This window comes from Podarcis vaucheri (genome assembly GCF_965113315.1).
Source record: "Podarcis vaucheri genome assembly, chromosome: 4".
Lineage (NCBI taxonomy): Eukaryota > Metazoa > Chordata > Lepidosauria > Squamata > Lacertidae > Podarcis > Podarcis vaucheri.
The window spans coordinates 40,416,818-40,432,425 of NC_138762.1; the positions used below are offsets into that span (position 1 = coordinate 40,416,818).

At 41.5% G+C, this 15,608-nt stretch overlaps 1 protein-coding gene across 3 annotated transcripts in view; it reads left to right on the forward strand.

Moving 5' to 3' along the window:
- The first annotated feature begins 353 nt into the window (after positions 1–353).
- LOC309530718 (TPA-induced transmembrane protein) overlaps positions 354–15,608 on the forward strand; it is a 32,302-nt gene continuing 17,047 nt past the window's right edge. Inside the window, exons 1-6 of one of the 3 annotated variants that reach the window (XM_082219750.1) lie at positions 354–578; positions 4,398–4,663; positions 6,238–6,361; positions 8,170–8,327; positions 10,231–10,301; positions 11,417–11,616. In XM_082219750.1, coding sequence (XP_082075876.1) covers positions 4,577–4,663; positions 6,238–6,361; positions 8,170–8,327; positions 10,231–10,301; positions 11,417–11,616 — 640 coding nt within the window. In that variant the 5' untranslated portion in view covers positions 354–578; positions 4,398–4,576. Of the gene's footprint in view, positions 579–3,545; positions 4,664–6,237; positions 6,362–8,169; positions 8,328–10,230; positions 10,302–11,416; positions 11,617–15,608 lie in introns of those variants that run through there. The other 2 variants (XM_082219751.1, XM_082219749.1) reach the window with 2 other exon arrangements.

Sequence of the window (15,608 nt, forward strand, 5' to 3'; positions counted from 1 at the left end):
CTGCCCCCTGGCCATTTTGGAGAACTTACCCAGCAACAAAGGGGGTGGCTCAGTAGACCCCACCGCAACACGTGCTCTCCCTGAAGGAGAACACGCTTTGTTAAAATAAAATAAAATAACCAACATCAAGCATTACGGGAGCACTACATGACTTGTCAACATTAACCTTGTAAACACCTGCCACTGTGACTTCCTCCTGCTCAGGAAGTGGTGAGTACGAAAAATGTAGAGCCGTAACATAGCAATAAACAGATAAATAACAGATGAGCGATATACTAAGTTATACTGAAGCTAAAGAACCGTGAATGAACTCTGGACATCCGGGTTATGTGGAAAAGTGAAGCAACACATTAGCACAGTTAATGATTCATCTGCAGTTTCACCTCCTGAGCTATAACAGAGAATATTCCCACATTTTCTCCTGCCTGGTTAAGAAAGAGCCAATGGAGAGTGAAAGGGACTAAAAGAAAACAAAAGAAAATTCCGTTGGAAAGATAATAGGTTCCAGGCACACATTAAAAGATTGCAGCTTCAAAGTGAATTCAGAATTTCAGGCTGCTGGACTGCATAAACTTAAGGTATTTAAGATTTAGATTCTTCCTTTACATGTATACTCAAATAAATGTGATGACAAATGCTTTTTTATTTTTTTAAATATCCTTGTGTTTTGTCATTTTTCCTTAACTTGACCTATTTTGTCTAATTCAATATAGTACAGCTTTGATGCCCTAGGTAGTATTACATCTGCACAGCTCAGTACTATAAACTCACATGTACACTCACACAGTGTTGTAGCCAAAGTCAGCAATACTCAGAGTGGGCCCACTGAAAGAAATGGGAATTTCAATGAACCTACTCTGAATAGAACTTAGTTGGATACAACCCACCCACATAAAATTCTGTGTTGTGTACTTGGGTAATTAACCTGAGTCATGGAAGGTGCTTTCCATGTGAAAATACCACTGTATCAGAATCTAGATTTGTCTGACAAAGCCTAAGAATCTTCTGGGAAGAGATGCAAGACTTTTCTTGTTTAGATGAAAGCCAAGGATGCAGAAAAGTGACTTAAGTGTATTATGCAAAAAAGGACCAACAATGTAATCCTACTCACATTTACTCAGAAGTAAATCCCATTGAGTTCAATAGACCATCCTCTTGGATAAGTGTGTATAGGGCTACAGCTTAAACTGTGTGCATTTTTAGCTAATATACACATTTCTACATAGCATATTTCCCCGATACAATGCCTTTTTGTATTTGTGTGTGTGTGTTAGTTCAATCCATTCTGAAAATGTCCAGAGTTGGTAACGGTTTCTGGAGGAAACAGCATGAACATCCACATCAACAGCAACTATGTCATAGTTCTATTTGTTTTCCATAAATACCATGTTTCATTCCTTCTGAGCCTGAACCTCAGAGAATAGCATCAGTCAGGAATCGAAAAGAAATAAATTATGTAATGAATAAAATGTTATCCAGCTCTTTCCAATTCCAAAGTCTGCATTTGCTCCACAGGTACTTGGTGGTAGTGGCTGTTGTTGTTTTGAAACTACAGATGTGTTCCCAAAGATCCCCACAGGGCTTTTAAAGCTGTAAAACTTTAAGCCCTTTGGAGGAATGGAAATTAAAACTAATTTTGGTAAAAATCAAAAACAAAACAGAAACCTGTTGTATATGACATTTCTTACTGGGTTTATTTTAAGTGGCTCTGACAGAATTTAAACTCCATGTTTCCTGTTGAGCTTATGGAAGTTTTAAAGAGTAGTGTTGTCATTTTCAAACTGGGGCTTCTGTGGGAACAGGAAACTATTTACCATAAGTGGTGTAAATAAAATGTGCTCATCTGGATTGCAACATAAAATGAATTGAGCAAAAAGTGACTCATATCCATTACTTGAAAGGACTGGTTAACATCACTGTTCATTTTGGGATGGTCCACCATGTGCATGGTGAACACAAACACAAATGCACTTAGGTCAATGCTACACCTGCCATAGGATGTCTAATGTTTCTCAGAAAGATGGTTGCAAATTCACCAGTGATCCAAGTGAGCGGTGATCGTATTCATTCTCACAGGAAAAGACCACCTGAAACGATCAAGATAACAGGAAGGGTATAGTGCAATCACATAAATATTTGTGATTTCACTATTGTAATTATACATAACATAATTGTTATATAATCAGTGCAACAGTGCACCCCAACTCTTGACAAAAAAGAAAAAGGTAGACTGACCACAAAAATTGCATTTCTCTTGGCCAGAAGGATAACTTCCTATTGCAAACCACCTTTACCCTGATGCAACCATGCATGGGGCAGGACTTTCAAACCATGGCAATAATGAGGGTGAGGGAATCATAGAACTGTGGAGTTGGAAGGGATCCTCAGGGACATCTAGTCCAACCCTCTGCAATGCAGTAATACTTCCCTCAGCTGTACCTGAGTGGGCTTGAACCACCAAACTTCCGGTTAACAGCCAGACACACTGACCCATTGTGCCACCTCTAAAAAGACCAAAGGTAGTTGTCCATGCTTCTTCCTCGTCTGCTGATCTGAAATCATGTATCAGTAACAGGGCTAGATGTCTGTATTTTGGTTGTAGGAACCGTGGGGTGGAGTCATGTGTGCAACAGCACCCATTTGTATTTAGAATTCTTCATATATCCTTGTTCCCTGGCTGGTAGACTGGCCATGTAAGATTTATCAAAAGGAAAAGGAGGAATAAATGCATTATTAGAAGAGAGGAGAAAAGGTTTGTATTAGTGTGTGTTAATTTATATGTCTGAAATGATGCAAATTCAGAAATAATTCCTATAATTTAAACAGAAAAGTGTCTCACTATAGTATGGAAGACAAAGAACAGGTGACCCACGTGGATTTGGTGGTGTCCAAAACTGACCGTTGCATAATTTCAAGTCATCCTCTGTTTCTTTATATCTTTAAAACTGGATTGGGCTGGACAGAATTTTGGCTAGACTGCTTGAAACATAGGCTTCTCCCCTGATAGCCTCACCGGCAGGTCAGGGCACTTTAAGTTCAAACATACATTTAATATTGAGCTCAATGGCATTTCCGAGCACAATTCAAAGTGTTGGTGTTGACCTTTAAAGCCCTAAACACTCTCAGCCCAGTATACCTGAAGGAGCGTCTCCACCCCTATCGTTCTGCCCAGACACTGAGGTCCAGCGCCGAGGGCCTTCTGGCGGTTCCCTCACTGTGAGAAGCAAAGCTACAGGGAACCAGGCAGAGGACATATTCAGTAGTGGCGCCCACCTGTGGAACGTCCTCCCATCAGATGTCAAAGAGATAAACAATTACCTGACATTTAGAAGACATCTGAAGGCAGCTCTGTTCAGGGAAGTTTTTAATATGTGAAATTTTAATGTATTTTTAATCTTTGTTGGAAGCCACCCAGAGTGGCTGAGGAAGCCCAGCCAGATGGGTGGGGTACAAATAATACATTATTATTATTATTATTATTATTATTATTATTATTATTATTATTATTAATTTACTGCTGGGTGGACATGCTTTAAGTTTAGCTTGAACTAGTCACTGTGAAGTTGAAGATGTATAACTATAGTCTCCGATGACATACCTTTACAGCCATGGAAACCAAGTATGATATCTCAATAGTAAGAAACAGACACTAAAGTTGCAATAATAAACTCACTTACCCAGGAATAAATCCCACTGAAGTCAATGGAACTTACTTCTAAGTAGACGTGCAGAATATTGTTATTAACCCTTGCAACAGTACTCTAATGTTACAATTCTGCATTTGTTTATTCAGAGGTACTGTAAGTGCCATCATGTTTGATGCGGCTCAAATAAGTCTGCATAGGAGTTCAGCCTTAATATTATATTTCATTCTTTCCCAGTTGGCTTAGTAGGGCCAAGTCTATATTTACAAAATTCCTTCAAGGAATTAATGATCAAATGTTCTTTGAAAATGCCAGGGTTCTGCTGGGGTCCTTTAGGCAAGATTCTTATCTAGATATATGTAGTTATTAGTCTAGCAATTAGCCACTGTCAGACAAAAGAAGCTTTGTATATAATTTGAATTTTTCCAGCTCTCATCTACAATCACGGTTTTTTGTGCTAGCGTTCTTTGATATCTAAGAAGGCCATCCCTGTCAAGGATCTAGTTTCATTCTTGTACAAGCATGAGCTTTTATTTGTCACTCCAGCAAGGGCTGGGCTGCCTCAGGTTATATTACCTGCTTGTGTCTGCAGAAGGCAGGCTTACCAAACTGGAAAATCCAGCCTTTCTTTGCACAACCCTCGAACGAGACTTTGCATTTCCCGAACGCTGATAAAACTGGGACTTCTCAACTTTTACGTATTGATTTTTCCAAGAGCTCACTTAAAATCTATTTTTTGTTTTTGTTTTGAAGCATTCCAGTCTATCGTCCTGTTTCAGGGGCACAGGATATGGGACATGGGAACAATAGAAACCTTTCGGCTCTGGCGTGTTATCATCAGAAACATACCCAGGGCTGAAAATGCAGAGGAAGTTAGTTTTTCCTGCTCACATGTCCTGTGTTGAAAAGTTCTTCACTGGGAATAAGAAGCAATGAATGGCCATGAGACCATTGATTTACCAGCACTAAGCAATGAAGAACGGGAGCATGAACCTCTTAATCCTGAAGCCCATAATCAGGTAAACCACTGAATTATTCACTTTCTGTTTGGTAAAAGTGTGTTACTACAATTAATCTGCATTGATTCAGAATAATAAAGAATTCTCTTGGGACAAGATTTGACTTTAACAGTTTTAAAGGTGTGTGTGTGTGTGTGTGTGTGTGTGTGTGTGTTTCACATGGAAAAATTGGGTAATTCAGTGTGAAACACCCCCAATTAACAGATACAACACCTGTTTCTCACTAAGAATGCCAACATATCAGTTTCAGGGGCGCAGCGATGCATGAATCAGCCAGTTTCAGTTTCTCTCACTTCCTCATTTTTCTAATCTTAATCTTGCCACATTTCCACATCAGTCTGCAACTTTAAAAAAAGTTGTCATGAAAATTCACCAGCATTTTCGTGTGTGAGCTTCGTGTGTGAAAAGTCTTACATTTATGCATGTTATGTATACATGGTTTTCGACTAGTAAAACCAAGGTGGGTTGTGATTAGTTTGCAATTAAGCCCTATGTATGTCTGCTCAGAAGCAAGAGCCATCAAGTTCAATGGGACAGGTAAATGTCTCTAAGGTGGCTGCCTTAAAAGAGTTATCACTCTCCCCCATTCATTAACAGTTCTTAGGGGGGGGGGAGAGAATCTGCACATAAATGAAAGATATACCCTATACTTTTACATGTTCAGATATTAAAATTCAACATGCTAACAACAATCTCAGTTCTCAAAGCATTGCTTCTTATAAAGCAAACAATAATACACAAACAAGATGTTGCTATCAGCAGGTTGAGGTGATCCCAAGGCTTGCTGAAGTACAAACAAATCGTGGGGAGGGGGGGACCTAACATGTTGGGAAGGCGGGAATCTGGTGAGAAGAGGGATGGAATGGAGTATTTTGGGGGAAGCAAACAATACGGTCAACAGTACAATGTGTGAATAGTGCACTCAGGCACTCAACACTGCAACATTTTGTTGCAGGTCTCAGTTGTTAAAATAAAATGTTTAAATCTGCATGTGATTTATTCCTAGGTAGTCATGCAACATGTTGCAACTCTATTTTTAATGTGATGTGCTCACTATCATATTTATGGCGCAAGAACATGGATTTCAAAGCCTACAGCTATTCACACCTGAAACTGTTGTAACCCTATCGCTCTTTATTCTCAACAAAGAAGGTGCTGGTTTAAGCAAGTATGCATGTGATAGCAAACATCCTGCTTAGCAAACACAGATGTTTACTAAAGGTGTAACAGTTAGCTCTTCAAGCTAGGAACTTAGTATGACAGCTTCTACTTGTTGAGTTCCGAGCTCCAACATCTCCTTTTGGGGTTTCCAATATTGTTATAGACTTGGGGGTAGGAAGAATGATGCTCTTGAGATGTTGTTGGACTCCAACTCTTGTCAGTCCCATCCAGCATGAGCAATGGCCAGGGATCATGGAAGCTGTAGTTCAGCAACATCTAGAGGCATTGGTTACCTTGATCTACAAGGTCAAATCTAATACATGTGTGTTGGAATAATTCAATTAGAGATTGCTTTCAATCTTTCACATAACTTATTAATGTATTTCCCCCCTTTTACTCTTTTATTGTGACAGACGCCAGCCTACTTCAAGTCATGTTTTGAAACTGTTTTTTGGAAATGCAAGCTGTGGATGATTTTAACTTCCGCTTTTCTGGTGTTGATTCTTGTGACTATTCTAAGTTTAGTTTTCTATTCAGGTATGTACCCTTCTTCCAATATGAAATGACACCAAAGTTATGTAGGGAGAGCTACTCCCCACCATGGTCTCAAGTTACTTGTGACTAACAGGGCAGTCCTTATATGATGTCTACACCAAAGTAAGTCCTACTGAGTTCAATGGGCTTTACTTCCGGGTAAGTGGTTATAGGATTGTATCTGAATTCCCACTGAAAAGCAATAGGACTTAATGTAATCATCTAGATTGGGACTTCTATGGCAGCATACACACCATACCTTTTAAGGACACGCATACCGAAGAATCCTGAGACTTATAGTTTATCCCCACAGAGCTACAATTTCCATAACCCTTCGCAAACTACAGTACTCAGGATTATTGGGGGGGGGTGCTTTAAATGTAGAGTGTGTATACCGACAGTGTTTCTATGTGAGGAGGGGGTACTCCTGTGGATTAGAAATGGCAAAGAATTTAAAACCAGCATTGCCCCTGCAGTTAGACATTTATCTGAAGACTTGGATCAAGGCTCACCTCTGCCTTGAACTTCTTATGTGATCTTGGGCAATGTCTCTCACCTTTCTCCATCTATGAAAGAAAAATTAGGATTCCTCCTCACAAAGCTGTTTTGACAGGCATAGGCAAACTCGGCCCTCCAGATGTTTTGGGACTACAACTCCCATCATTCCTGACCACTGGTCCTGTTAGCTAGGAATGATGGGAGTTGTAGTCCCAAAACATCTGGAGGGCCGAGTTTGCCTATGCCTGTGTTTTAACTATGATGCAAAACTGACAGAACATTGAAAATTTAACATGCTATAGTTGATTTAAAAATGGCTTTCAGACTTATTCAGTTTTCAACACACTTTTATTTCTTTGGGGGTTATAGATCAACACTGAGAGTGAAACATGTGACCTTGTCTTTGAAAAGTTTTCTAAGTATATGTACAGTCTGTATGCATTTAGGCTCTTTAATGCTATCTCCCTTTTACATTTTTAATTGAATGTTCAGTGAATGTTCAATACACATGCCGATGACACTTTCACCATTTCTGAACCATCTGAACTTTCACCATAGCTGCTTTATTTATACAGAGCACATGATACTATTCATCCTATGCACTGTGTCTAGTTAGGTCCCAAGAGATAGCTGTGTCTGTATGCTGTGAAAAAGAGGCACCACCAGTGTCTGGGTATGCTAGCATTACTTCTGCTTTGAATTTGGCCCTGGGTGTAAATGTAAGCATGTCATCGGCATGTGTATTGAACATTCACTGAACATTCAATTAAAAATGTAAAAGGGGGAATAGCATGAAAGAGCCTAAATGCGTACAGACTGTACATATACTTAGAAAACTTTTCAAAGGCAAGGTCACTGGTTTTATTTATTTGCTTCACATTTTTTCCATGCCTCTTTTTCAAGAATCTTGATCATGTGAATTGAATTTTCCATGTGCAGTTTGTATGCACATAGACTCATCTGTGCTTGAATGCAGGTATATGGCTGGGCATAAAGCCATCATTCTACTCTCTGCCCACCCACTGCTGTCATAGAATGGGCTGTATTTGCAAGGTTCCTGCACTGAGCAAGAAGTTTGTCTAGATGTCCTCCAACTCTAATCTCCTATGATTTTGCAACAGCCCACAGCCCAAACCACTGATCTTGGTTTAATGAAATTGAAATATAGACATGTGTTTCATCTCGTTGAGAGGAAGGTGTTGTTATTGCTATTGTTGTTATTGTTGTTATTATTATTTAGAATCATTATATGATGAAAAATATATTGGCTAGCTTGTGAGAGTTACTACAAATACTTTTTATTATTATTCTAGCAGTTTATATAGATGAAGATGACTACTGGGACCCTGAATCAATAGAACATGGCAGTCTTCATAATTTCACAGGGATATTAAAAATTCACTGTACTAATCCTGACCTGGAGCTCTCAGAATCAGCATTTAAGTTGATTTTTGAAAATCTTAGTAAGAGGGTAAGTTTTCCAGCTAAGGTCCCATGGTGGTATCCAGTGACATCATTGCACAAACTGAACAGTTTCTGCCGGTGAAACAGAACTCCCTTTACGTCTCCTGTATTTATTCATTCTGCCACTTCATCCTGCATTGAGCAGTATATTGGACTGGGTGACCTTCAAGGTCCTTTCTAACTCAAATGATCCCATGATCTCACACATGAACATATTTTCTGTCCCATTCTTATAAGGCACAAGACCCTCATCCTTAGGAGATGGGCCATAGGTCAGTAACAGAGCATCTGTCATGCATGTGGAAAGTCCCAGGTTCAATCCCAGGCATCTCCAGATAGGGAAGAGAATGGCCCTCTGTCTGAAAGCCTGGTGAGTTACTTCCAGTCAATATAAGGAGGGAAAGATGGGACAGTCATCTCCTCCACCCCATACAATCTCCAGGTAGGAAATTATCATGTGCAGCCATTTCTTGGAAATTTGTTTACACACACACACACACACACACACACACACACACTGTGCAGCCACAAAGCTGCTCTAAACAAACCAAAATATTTAAAAGGTTGAAGAAATAAGGAGGCAGCCCTAGGACCAGTCCCCAAGCACCTCCCTCCCTCTTTGTAAAAGTGGGTAGATGTGTCCACCCGTCAACAAGCAAACATGGAGCCAGTTCTGGGGGCAATGAAATCTGTTCAGAATGGCTCTGTGGTGAGCCATCCATCCTTACTGTTGCTTGAGGTGGCAACAATGAGCCAAACAAGGTCTCCGTTTTGAATAGAATATTCCAATGAGATCATTCTTATGTCATGATGCGTTGTCCAGGAGCACCAGCTCTATGGGGCCAAGGTGTTTTTGCCCCCCCCTCCAATATCTGCTAGGAGCCCCTCAGTGTTGAGGGGATGGAGGAGGGCCAGTGCTGAGCTGAGCACAGCACAGCTTCAGTGGCTGGCTCCTGAGTGTGCGAGAGAAGGAGCCACCAGCCATTGAAGCTGTGTCACACTCAGCCTCCTCCCAACGACGCTTCTTGTGCACATGCACGCCGTCCACTAGGACCCCTCAATCTTGGGTGCAAGTCAGTGCCTCTGGTGTTGTCCTTCCCAGGATCATTCTTGGGGGAAGAAAATGACTCCTCTCATTGCCCAAACAGGTCAGCTGCACGCCCCCCCCTTCCAGGAATGTCCCTGGGAATAATATGATGCAGTGACAATTGCACCAGGGCCTTCTAAACTACAGCCTGGTCCAACTGATGGTGGTATTTTCATTGTTCATCCCTTGGGTAACCTGGTCAGAATGTTAAGACAACATTTCCCCCCTTAGAAAAGCAGGAAGGATCGCTACTTGGGAACTAGTTGGGAAACAAAAGTGATAGGAAGGTGTAATTTTGCCTTCAAGTAAGGAAGGCAGGATGTAATTTAGGCAAGCAAAATGTCAGAAGGAGACTTACTATTTATCTAAAGTAATTTGTAACTCTGTAGATGACATTTCTGAAATGTTATAGCCCATAATGTCACAGAGTGTCATGGAGAATAGCTAAACAATATCAATGCAATGTACAATATCAGCAACCAGTGTGGTGCAGTGGTTAGTGTGTTGGTCTAGGACCTGGAAGAGACCTGGGTTCATAGTCTTTGTTTGTTTGTTTGTTAAATTTGCATACCACCCTTCATCCAAAGATCACAGGACAGTTCACAACATAAAAATACAAAATGAAAACACTTGAAGCCCAGTTGTTGACCTTGGGCCAGTCACTGTCTCCAAACCTAACCTACTTTATAACGTTGATGTGGGGAATAAACTAAGAGGACGAGAACCATGTACACCACACGGAGCTCCTGAAAGAGACATAAACGCAATAAATAAATAGATAAGTGAATAACATGTGTCAGTAATTAATGTCTTCTCTCTCAAGCTTACAGATGTATACAGTCATTCACCTGCACTTGGACGGTATTTCGTCATGGCTGAAGTTGTTTCCTTCAGGTAGGAAAGGGGAGTCAGCTCCAAGGATTCAATTATGTGATTTAGAACACCTGAAACTGAATGGGGGGAAAGTGTGTTGAGAAAATTTTAACACAGTCCATATTTGATTTCTTAAAATGTTCAGTCCATTTTTTTTTAATTGTTTCTTGGTGGCCCTGTTTTGGCTCTACTTTGTTCAGCACTCACCACCTGTTGTAGGGTTACCATTTTCTCCCAAAGTGAAAATCCGGAGGCTTTTTTTTACTTTTTTGTTGAAGTTGTTGAGCTTTTGGGGGGAACACCCCGCCCCATATTTTTTTGTTAGCCCAACTTGCCAATTCAGCAAAAATCTGCCAGGACGCCATTTTTCGCAGTGATTCCTGGATGTGTTTGAGAAAACCCAGATGTATGGCAGCCATAACCTATTGCTATTAAAGTATTAAGGGTGGCGGGTGCAATAACAGTCCACCCAGCAAGCTACATTCATTCCTCTTTGCAATGATTAAGGGTTCGAGAGCCCTACAATATAGCTTTGGGGCTTTAAGAAGTTGTGAGATTTATTTTTTTTAAAGCCACTCCAACGTGAAACGGCCCCAGCCCAGTATACCTGAAGGAGCGTCTCCACTCCCATCATTCAGCCTGGACACTGAGGTCCAGTGTTGAGGACCTTCTGGCGGTTCCTTCACTGCGAGAAGTGAGCTTACAGGGAACCAGGCAGAGGGCCTTCTCGGTGGTGGCACCCACCCTGTGGGATGCCTTCCCATCAGATGTCAAGGAAATAAACAACTATCTGACTTTTGAGGGACACCTGGAGGCAACCCTGTTCAGCGAAGCTTTTAATGTTTGATGTTTTATCGTGTTTTTAATATTCTGTTGGGAGTTGCCCAGAGTGGCTGGGGAAACCCAGCCAGATGGGCAGGGTAATTAATAATAATAATAATAATAATAATAATAATAATAATACTGCCAGCTTACATTCCTATGATGCAAAGGAGAGCACCCCAGTCTTTCTTTGTTTTTTGCTCCCAAATGTGCATTTATCACATTACTTCATGAAGCGTATTGAAAGTAGGGAAAAGAATAGCTGTATAACCCAATGGCTTTTCATTCCCACAATGTTTCTTTCCTTCTTACAGTAAAGAAAACAGTTCAGCATCCTACCTTTTATGGTTCATGGTGCCACCTGAGACTGAAGAGTTTATGAAGTCTAGAATGAGTGAAGGCTTTGTGATGAATATTTTAAGGCAAAATATTTATGACAAGGAAGAAATGGATGGGCTGAATGTACCTGATTGCACAAACATGACGCTTGATCCAAGTTCCCTTTCAGTAACGCGTAAGTACCTCATGCAGTGAAGAACTGTACTCTTTATTTTTTAAAGTGTGAATTTTCTAGAAAGGTTATTTAGTGAATGAACCTCTCTGTAATATTTCACTCCCTTAGCATATACCCAGGGAAGTTATCTGATTAGCACAATAACTTACACCTGCACACTGGGACTCCCTTTCCTCATGTGCCTCCTCCAACCCTAATCTGTTCTGGGGTGTCTTCCAAGCTTCTGGAGAAAATTTGAAGGTGGGGATGCAGGGAAAGGAAGACCTGTTGTGCAGGCATGCATTCTTGTGCCAATGCAACAACTTTGCTCTATGCAACCTTATATGCAGATTCTGTGAATATTCTGATTCCCTTACTGTTGTATAATTCCCAGAGTATAAAACAACAGTACAGTCACACCTTGGTTTTCGAATAGCTTAGTTCTCTTTTGGCTCCTGAACACCGCAAACCCAGAAGTGACTGTTCTGGTTTGCAAACTATTTTTGGAAGCTGAATGCCCAATGGGGCTTCCACAGCTTACGATTGGCTGCAGGAGTTTCCTGCAGCCAATCAGAAGCTGCACTTTGGTTTTCGAACATTTTGGAAGTCGAACGGATTTCCGGAACGGATTCCATTTGACTTCCAAGGTACGACTGTATTGTCATTGGTTCTACATAGTGGAGTTAAAAACCACTTGCTTAACCTGCTCAAACAAGTGCAGCCCCTAAGATTCTTTTGAGGGAAGGCATGGCTGTTTAAGTGGTATAATAGTGCTTTAAATGTATAGTGTGGATGTGGCCTTTATGTCTGATCAAATATTGCATAGATAATAACTTTATGATCTAGAAATAGGCTGTGTGTGTATGTGTTGGGTTATGTGTGGTGTGTGTGTGTGTGTGTGTGTGTGTGTGTGTGTTTGTATGTTTGGCACATATATAACAGTTGGTTATATGTATATTTGTGGATGAGTGTAAATTAGAGAAGATAAATTAGGGGAGATGTGCCAATCAGTTATTAGTTTTAGCAATGGCTTTCTTTCTTCTTTTAAAAGTAATAATATTCTTGTTTCTAAAGAAATACAGACTGGTGAATAGCACGAGGAAGCGTGAATAGTAAGCAGACTGGTGGAGCTCCAAAATGTCATCAGAGGAAGGGTCATATATGGAAACAAGGACATCTTGTTCAAAGAACTATGGATCATTTCCAGCATGTCTTCAGACCTCTTACTGAAATCAAGAACTTCAGGAGAATATGACTGCATCAGTCAAGTGGATAAGATGGTGGCCACTGGCAATGTTATAGATGCCCGTTTAGAAGAACATATGAGTTTTTTGGACTGTTATCTGACCACAACCAAATCTGGTTGTTTGCAGCTTGATGAAAGGAGAGTTCCAGAACATAGACGCATAAGGCTTCATTCAAGCTAGAGCTGCTCCTTAGTATCATGAACCCAAAGTTAGTAAGGTATCATTCTGAAAGCCATTTTGGTTTCTCAGTTATGACAGTCTTTCCAAGTTTCTCAGCAGACTGCTGGACTGTGCGTATTAAGATGTCCAGACTCATGTTTTATTGTGGGTGTGTTATGACACTATAAGAGTGTTTTAGTGGTGGATATATTCTGATTTGTTAGTTGTTCTGTTATTCTTGCATCCACATTACTGCTGCCTGGAGGGGTCTGTAATGTGACAAAATCTGGACAAAAAACTCCAAACATTTGTGTGGTATGAAAAGTTACAAGATAAACTTTGGTTGACAATGAAACAGTATTACCACCCCAAAACATGTGCAGGTGTAAATAGTATGGTAAGCAGGATCATGTGTGATCCAACAGCATCAGAAGCATAAATCATCATGAATGTGCAATGAAAGGGACATCTAGAGGGACACAAATAGAAACAAAAGTGCAGTTGTATAATAACATGATGGTGCTGAAATGCCTTGAATGTTAAGCAACAACGTTCTATTTTTTAATTACTGGTAACTAATTCTTTTTTTATGTCCGTTGCTTTATTTTCCTTTTATGGTGGATGAAATGTGCCATCAGTACAGTATGTTTGTTTCAAAACCCTGGAGTGATAATCTGTAGTGAATGGACAAAGCAAACCATATTGGCCCTACAAGGAGAGTTTTGTTTTCTGGAATCTGAATTCTCCTCCGTTGCATCTAATGGGAAGATGTTGCAAACCCTGGGAGCTGACGCTGAGAAGGTCCACTCAAATTCCCACCAAACATGCTTGAGAAGTTGAAATGTATAATATCTTTAAGATATTAAGATGCAGGGAAACTCATATCAGGGAATAGTTATTCAGATATCTTAATTTTGATAGATCATAATCAGCACTTTGAATTGTGCCTGTAAACAGGTTGGTGGTCACTGAAGCTGCTACAACATGACATGAGAGGAACAGTGATACCTCAGGATGCGAATGGGATCCATTCTGGAGCCCCGTTCTCATCCTGAAGTGAACGCAACCCGCAACTGCGCATCTGCACGTATGCAGGTCGCGATTCGCTGCTTCCCCGCATGCAAGTGACGTCATTTTGACCGTCTGGGCGAGCGGCGAAACCTGGAAGTAACGCGTTCTGTTACTTCTGGGTCGCCGCGGAGCACAACCCGAAAGCGCTCAACCTGAAGCAACTTCAACCCGAGGTATGACTGTATATGCTTCCTATAGTCTGAGTGTAATATTCTGAGTCAATAGTCTGAGTATAATATTCTGATACAGTTGGAGTTCCTGAACACTCTTGAATGGCAAGCCCAGAGATGTAACTAAGGCAGGTCTCACTGAATCCAGATCTTACATTTTGAGGAACAGAAGCAGTGTATAGAATCACTCCAGGCACTGGGCGGGGGGGGGAGTGCATCGCCCCTGGCACGATTGGCGAGGGGGGTACCATAGCTGCCACGCCCCCGGACACACGCCGTGCACCCCCCACTGCACTGGGCACCACGCCCCCACAGGTGGCGTACCATGCCCCTAGGACGCACGCCATGCCCCCACGGGCGACGTGCTACACCACCATGCCATGCGCCCCTCCCCACAGGGTGGCATGCACCAGCCATGCCCTCGCCTGCTCCCCGCCCCCGGTGCTGGAGCATACAGCTTTGCCACTGACTCCAGGCCACTTCTGATACCTGGGTAGCCAGTTTCAGGGCTGAATCCAGGAGTGCGCCCAAACTACAAACCTGAGTCTTCAGAGGAAGTGCAACCCTATTCAACATAGGCTGAGCCCCTCTTCTCTGAACTGCCTTATTACTGACCAGAAGCACCTCTTCTCCTGTATAAAGCTTCAGTTTGTTCATTCACATCCATAAGATCAGACACTGAGGTCTTCACATGACACTAAATGTGTGTTTGTATTTACTGTGCCGGCTTTTTCAAAATGCAAATTATATCAGTAGCGGGTGTGGTGTTGATAATTAATGGTATCAGAGCGTTCATGTGGGGAAGGATTTAACTCTTTCCTCCCCTGCTGCAGTCCTGAGGAAAACCCCTCTTCTGGTGTCAGTAATGCTTTGGTAGGAAAAGCCCCATTAGCTCCAATGGGGAATTTCCTACCAATACAAATCCTTGCTTCAATGGAGGGTTTTACCTCAGAACTGCAACGGGTAACTAAGGAGTTAAATAATTCTTTTCTACCTGCTGTATGGCAATATTTATGCTATTTTCATTTTTTAAAAAGAAACCCCTACATTTTCAGAGCAAAGCCATATTTAATGTCATACATAGTAAAGGTAAAGGGACCCTGACCATTAGGTCCAGTCGTGACCGACTCTGGGGTTGCGACGCTCATCTCGCTTTATTGGCCAAGGGAGCCAGCATACAGCTTCCGGGTCATGTGGCCAGCATGACTAAGCCGCTTCTGGCGAACCAGAGCAGTGCACGGAAACGGCATTTACCTTCCCACCAGAGCGGTACCTATTTATCTACTTGCACTTTGATGTACTTTCAAACTGCTAGGTTGGCAGGAGCAGGGACCGAGCAATGGGAGCTCACCCTGTCGTGGGGATT